We start from the raw sequence: 6,679 nt of genomic DNA, 5'->3' as shown, positions 1-6,679 counted from the left end.
GTTTTTTTTTTAACCAGCAAGGGAGAAGAGCGGGTGGGGGGGCGGCGAGGCGGGGTGCGAAGGCGGCGCCTGGAAGCTCGTAAGGGGGAAAGCGGGTTGCAAGCGAGCAGAGAAAGGTTTGCAAGAGGAGAGGTTGCCTGGTTGTGAAGGAGGCTGCGAGCTTGCAAAGGGGGGGGGGATCAGGCCGCAGGGGTGTAGGGGACAGCGGGCTGCAAGGGAAGGCTTGCAGGAGCGCTGGGAAAGGGGTTGCCAGGGAAGAAGCCGGTTGCAAGGGTGCAAAAAGGGGTTTGCAGGGGGGAAGGTGGCGGGAGTGCAAGGAGGTTTGCAAGAGGAAAAAAAATTCCCAAAACAGACTTGCTGCAAGGAAGAAGTTTTGCACAGGCCTTGGCTTTGCACAGCCACGCACGGGAGCGGTTGGAGCCGATGAGGGTGTTGTGCTGGGGTGCTCTGGAGGGCTGTGCTGCAGCCCACCCCTGTCCCAGGCTCCTGGGGGGACGGGGCCCTGCGCGTGGGGACAGCAGCAGCCCACGCTGCTCCCCAGAGCTGGGGCTGGGGAGGGATCCTGGAGGGCGGCGGTGCGTTCACACCGTGCCGAGGCACGCGGGTGGTGCCAGGAGCCGCAGTCAGACCCGAGGTGGGACCGGGGTAAACTTCCCACCCTGTTTACCAAGAAATAGGGGCGATTCGTGCAGCCCGTGGGGCGAGGGCTGAAATAAATGCCACAGTGATCAGCTTAAAGGTGATTTGTAGAAAACACCCTCAAAGAATTGCTTTTGTGCCCCTTATCTTTGTGCCTTGGGGGCATGGAAGACCCAGGACGCTTGGCCGTGCGGGGCAGGTCGGGTTTCCTTGCTTTGCCCCGGGCCTTTCTCGGCCCGGGGTCGGGGCGTTTGTTCCTGCGCACGCCGTGCCTCCCTTGACGCCGTTTTTTTCTTGCACGGGTTCCTCGGGCTTTGAGGTTAAACACGTGGAAAGTGGGAATTACCCCGGGGCCCCCATGGCCCCACGCTCTGCTTTCAGCCGGGAGGGAACGGGCCTGGCCCGGGGGCCGATGGTTCGCTTCTCCCTCAGCCGTCCCCCCGGGGACGAGCCCGGCTCCCGGCGTCCGCCCTCCCCCCCCGCGGATTTTCTCAATGGCCTCGGTCCCGCGTGGGAAAGCGGCGGCGCGGCCGCGCCCCCTGCCGCGGAAAAAGCCACGCCCCCGGCGCGCAAGCCACGCCCCTCCTCCGGCGCGGCCTGGCACCGCCCCTCTTCGTGACGCCATCAGCGGGCGCCGGGGGCCGGCGGGCGCCCCTGGCGGCGGCGGCGGGGCGAGCGGCGGCGACGATGGCGGCCGCCTCGGTGTGGAAGGGGCTGGTGGGGATCGGCCTCTTCGCCCTGGCCCACGCGGCCTTCTCGGCGGCGCAGCGTGAGTGAGCGGGCGGCGGGGGGGGCCGGACCGGCGGCGGCGCCTGGCGGGGGCTGCGGCGCGGGGAGGCCCGCCGGGCCCCGTCACCCCCGCCCGGCCGCCGGGGGAGCTCCGGGGCGGGGGCCGGGCCGGGCCGCGGCGGCATCATCATCACCATCCCCATCCCCGCGGGGAGCCCCGCGGCGCCGCCAAGCCCGCCGGCCGGGGTGACCCTGCCCCTGCGGGCCGGGCTGCGGGGAGAGCGGGGCTGGCGCTCGCCGGGCGCTTACCGGGAGGAGCGCGGGGCTCGCCCCGTGCAGGCGCCGCAGCAGCCGGGGCGGGGAGGGGAGGGAGGAAGGGAAGGAGGAAGGGAGGGAGGGAGGGAGGGAGGGCTGCCGGCCGCCGATCGCGACTTCGATCGCGACTTCGTTCCTTGCGTCTGCCGTCCTCGCTGCCGCCATCCAGCCCTCCTGGCCGCGGGGAGAGGAGGTGGTGACGGGGGCTGCCCGGGGTTCGGGGTCAGCCGTGCCCTGGGGGAGCAGAGACTCAAAGCAAGACCAGGAGCAGCCCAGCTGCCGGGGGATGATCGGGACTGACGCGCGTCTAGGACCTACAGCGAGTTCCTGTGGGGTTTTGTATTGCTCTTCTGTTTATTTGCTCACACAGAGTGTTTGATGCGTGCGTGTGTTTCTGTTTTGCAGATCGCTCTTATATGAGATTAACAGAAAAGGAAGATGAAACATTGCCCATAGATGTAAGTTTGAGGTTTTATAGCGTTTGAAAGGTGTAAGGCTCTGTGGATAGTTTAGTCTCTCTCAGTTGCTCTTTTCTTAATGTGATAGGCAAGAATAAAGGGTAAAGTAGTTTTTAAATTGCGCTTTCATTTGAGCTCCCTCTGTCAAAAAAGAACCGTATTTTCTACCCCAACTTCTGCGGTGTCTTTATCGGTCAGAGAGAGCAAACCCCAGGTCCAGACCTCCCTCTCCTTCTTTAGAACTACCCTGAAGCGTCTTCTCCAGGAATTCCCTGAACGGAGCTCAGAGAGCTTTTGCGTTCATCTCCTTCTTTGCAGCATAAACATCCTCCTCCCTCTGGCTTTTGTTGGCTGACATTTGTTTATCCAGTGTGGCTGCGTGCCCATTTGATCCCAGCACAACCTGCTTCAGGAAGGGGGGGGGGGGGTTATTTGTTTTATTTGCTTGGTTTTTAAATTCCACTTCGACTATTATCTGTTCCATTTTTGCTTAACCGGAAGGGTGAGGAGGTCAAATACCCACGACAGCCAGGCACGGCGTTTGGACCGAGCAGCAGCTGCCACCGCTGCACGGCATGTGTTGGCAGCCAACTCCTTTCTCAGAGAGCGTATTAGATCCTTAAGTGCACAAGAACACAGTGTTTTGTTCCAAGGATCTTGCTGAGGAGCCGCGTGAATCAATTCAATTCGTGCAACGCAGACCGGTTGTCAGGCAGCTGAAGCTCTTCTCAGCTCTGCCACCGTTTTGCCATGCTAAGTAGGCGGCGTATTTAATCCTCCCATGCCTCAGTTTCCCTACTGCTGAATTGCCCACCTCTCTAAAGCGCTTACTGTCACTGGATGAAAGGCACAAGAGACACTGTTTGAAAGATGAGATTCTCTGGTAAATATTAAGAACATGAAGTAATGAGTGTGTTGCATTGTGCTTCCCTCTGTTACAGATAGTTCTTCAGACTCTGTTAGCCTTTGCAGTTACCTGCTATGGGATAGTACATATCGCAGGAGAATTTAAAGACATGGATGCCACTTCAGAACTAAAAAATAAGTATGTTTTATTTCTTCTTTTCATAAACACCTGTATCTGCTACTCTCTATACAAACTGCACACTGTGAAATAGCTCGCTCTTTAGCTCAGTTCTTCTCAAATGCACGTTGTAGACAATAACACTGAGAGGGACAGCCACACCTGGGAAAGCCAAGAATGTCTTGGATTTCAGAGAGAGTTAGGTAACCAGAACAAATTAAATAAACTTCTTGCTTTTCCTCATCCAAAATCCTGCTGTGCAGAGTTGGTAGAGGAATGAAATGTCTACATGGGAAGTAAGAGCTCAGCAGTCACAAACTGCTGTCCTGAGATGGTCTCATAGACTACGGGGCAGTATGCTTGGCTCGCCCTGCTTGTCTTTGCTTCTCTACAGGAGTCTGAATTATTTGAGCCTCACACTGAACTACTCAAGGCAGAATATCTGACAGACTTTAAGAAAATAAGGGATTTTGAATCGAGATTTTGAAAAGGATATGAAATTGGATGGGCAGACGCAGCCCCTCTGGCCATTTCGAAAAAGCACAGGGGAATATGGAAAGTAAACAAGTTGACATTGTTGTATTTCATAGCGTTTACCTAAAACCCTTAGCTTCAGGCACAGAAAGCTGACAGTAAACAGCGTCAAGGTATTAACAGGAGTGACAGCTGAACCAAGGCCGGCACATTTGGTACGTGTGCATGCAGTAATCCACAGGCCTGCCCCTAAGCTCAAGGAAGGAAGGTGAAGTTTGTCTGTGGGGTGGACAGCCTCTGCGTATTGAGCAGTCGGTATTTTTCACGCTTGGCTTTGTATTTCCTCTGTGTTTCAGTTTAGGAAACTTATAAAACGAGCAAGAGTTTTGGATTCAAAACTTGTATTTCCGTGTCTGTAAAAGTTGGTATACCCTAGACTGACTCTTCTAAAACCCCTGCTCTAAGAGAGTATTAACGTCGACTTTTTACATTTATTTTGAAGGACGTTTGACACATTAAGGAACCATCCGTCTTTTTATGTATTTAATCATCGTGGTAGAGTATTGTTCCAGTCCCCAGACACAGTGAATTCTTCTTCAAACCAAGATGCTTTGTCATCCAGCTCGTCACTGAAATTTCGAAAACTTGAACCTCTGCGCCGCTAAGACTTTTACAGATTATAATAATAATCCAGGACACTGAGATGTAATATTCAAGTCGGGGATGTAAACACTTTTTTAATTTCTGGAGCAGTATTTATATTGATCTTCCAGACTTTATAAAGTATATATATATATAAACTAAGGACCTTCTTTGTACACTGTTAATGAAAATGACTGAATTGTGAATTGGCAATGCAGTGTAAATTATTCTACAGTTATGCTGTGAAACACATCTTCAAATTTTCATATATTAAAGCAAGTTGCAGCTGAGTTAACTTCAGTTAAAACAAAAAGCAAGCTAGTTTTTACTGCAGTTAATGTTCTTTGACAAGAGAGAATGTTCGAGTGCTATTTATTTTCTCAGTTTGCTTGCACTACAGTTTATGGAACTCCTTCAGAAATACTGTGTGCACTGCATCACTTAACAGCAGAAAAAGGGGCAGCGTCTCCTACTCCTAGAATGCCTAGGAGACCTGCATGGTGTAGGCACGGGAAGTCAAAAAGATTGCTTTCATTTTTATTTTTTTACGATGCTGAAAAATAGTTGTGTGAAGGGTTTGGTTGGTTTTTTTTTTCCCTAGTTTTTCATTATCACGTTATATCCTTGTTGCCCTCCTTCGTTTAAATGTAAACTGCCCTGTGTTGCCCCAAGTTGCCTGGGATGTGGTTGTACATTTGGTGCCTGTGGGGGGGGAGGCAGCTCACGTCTGATCACGTAGATAATCTGCCATGCTCAGCTTGTTTACCCACTGTATTTATGTTCTCTTTGGTTGTGAATACGGGAATGTTCATCAGATGGCCGAGTGCTGTGTTGGCACCAGACACGAGTTCCCGAGTCATCTTCTATGAGAAGTATTTTGCTGTCAGTAAGAAATACCCCTTCTGTCAGTGGTCCAGGGGTAGGGTCCAGCAGCTAGGTCTGTTTGCTGGCACTAGCACAGTACAGGTAATCAACCGGTCATGGTACAACTACCCCCTTTTCTGCCGACAGAGCATTTCAATTTGATTTCTTTTTTCCAGCTGAGCCCTTCGTTGATTTAAGATTACTGTCTTGATTTCATGATGATACAGTCCGTAACTCTTACTGACGTCTAAATTCTGATCTCCCCTTAGGGGCTGAATCAATGCTAAAATTTCTCACGGTCTGGCATTTCACCTACCTGACATAGCAAAGGGATGGTAGTTCGAGATACTGATGGGGCCAACTAGAATTTTGCCTAGTCTGAGGATGTCTCACTGCCGCCGTGGAAACTCAGCCTTTTGTCCTAGCATCTGGTTTTTTTTAAACTCTTAAGAACTGTCAAAGGCAAAAAGCTTAGCAAAAATACTATGTAAACCGAAGCCTCTTTTTCTAGCTCTGCCCGTCCTATGGAGTGGGTGCCCCAGTGCTAGAGCAATATCCGTAGCTGCTGCTCTACAATCACTCTTAAGCATCTGGGTTTCGTTAGAAAGGGTTACTCTGCCAGCTGAAAGCGTCTGAGCTGCTGGATTACTTCCTAAAGTGTCCTGGTTCCCCCCTAGCTGGTGTCACAAATCAGCTCATGCCAGCTGCTGTCACCAAAGGCCTCAAAAATAGTAAGTCAGCTCTCTATTGCGGACAGAGCTCTTTCCTTGGGGAAGAGGGCTGCTGTGCGGCAGTCGCTGCATGGAGGAAATGGCTGAACATCGGCCAGGTGACCTTGTGAGGCGCAGAGGAAAGACGGAATTAGCAGAGGGAGGGAGAAGCAAGGCAGAAGGTCAGTAACCACTGTACCAGACTGATACTGCAACTGTGGTTGGCAGTGAGCCATTTGCAGAGGGTCTCTTAGAGCAGGGCTGCTCACCCTTAGTGTCTAAGAAGCCCCATTTGTGCTACCGTAAGGCTACGTGGACCTGCCCGAGGCGGAAGGTGCTGCTGTGGGACAGGGTGAGCGGAGAACATCACCTGCTTCTCAGAGCAGGTCCTGCCAGGAACACCCTGTTAGCTGCATCGGGTCTCTTCTCGTGACAAGTAGCCTTACTCTTTCAGCAGCAATGGTTATATCACAAAGCTGTACAAATTATTTTTTCTTATTGATCTCGCAATGTCCAATAAAAATCGATATCCTTAAAGTGTTTGGGAGTTAATTTGTTTATTTCTGACCATCCTGGAGCCTGCTGCAGCAAATCCCTGATGACTGAACGTTTAAAAGTGACGGCCTAGCATTGACAAGAAGTGATTGCCTTAATGACGGCAGCTCTGTGTGAAAGTGCGTGCCTGGCCATGAGATAAGATCAGTAGGGGGAATCAAAATAGCATGCTACAAGTAGCTAAACAAAACATTTAGGAGGGAAATGTTACCAGCCTGCTGGGGATCTGCCTGTCTTTGAGATTCCTAGTCAATGTATCTGGCAGAGCT

The 6,679-nt window shown here is 51.9% G+C and overlaps 1 protein-coding gene across 1 annotated transcript; it reads left to right on the top strand.

Annotated features, from left to right (window-relative positions):
• The first annotated feature begins 1,312 nt into the window (after window positions 1-1,312).
• MMGT1 (membrane magnesium transporter 1) lies at window positions 1,313-6,392 on the top strand. The gene is made up of 4 exons (XM_076346936.1): window positions 1,313-1,408; window positions 2,089-2,141; window positions 3,083-3,186; window positions 4,142-6,392. The coding sequence occupies exons 1-4, from the start codon at window positions 1,327-1,329 to the stop codon at window positions 4,302-4,304; spliced, it is 402 nt and encodes a 133-aa protein (XP_076203051.1). The 5' UTR covers window positions 1,313-1,326; the 3' UTR covers window positions 4,305-6,392.
• The last annotated feature ends 287 nt before the right edge of the window (window positions 6,393-6,679 follow it).

This window comes from Aptenodytes patagonicus, chromosome 9, assembly GCF_965638725.1.
Source record: "Aptenodytes patagonicus chromosome 9, bAptPat1.pri.cur, whole genome shotgun sequence".
In the NCBI taxonomy this organism is placed as follows: Eukaryota; Metazoa; Chordata; class Aves; order Sphenisciformes; family Spheniscidae; genus Aptenodytes; species Aptenodytes patagonicus.
This window is presented reverse-complemented; position numbering and strand designations above follow the sequence as displayed.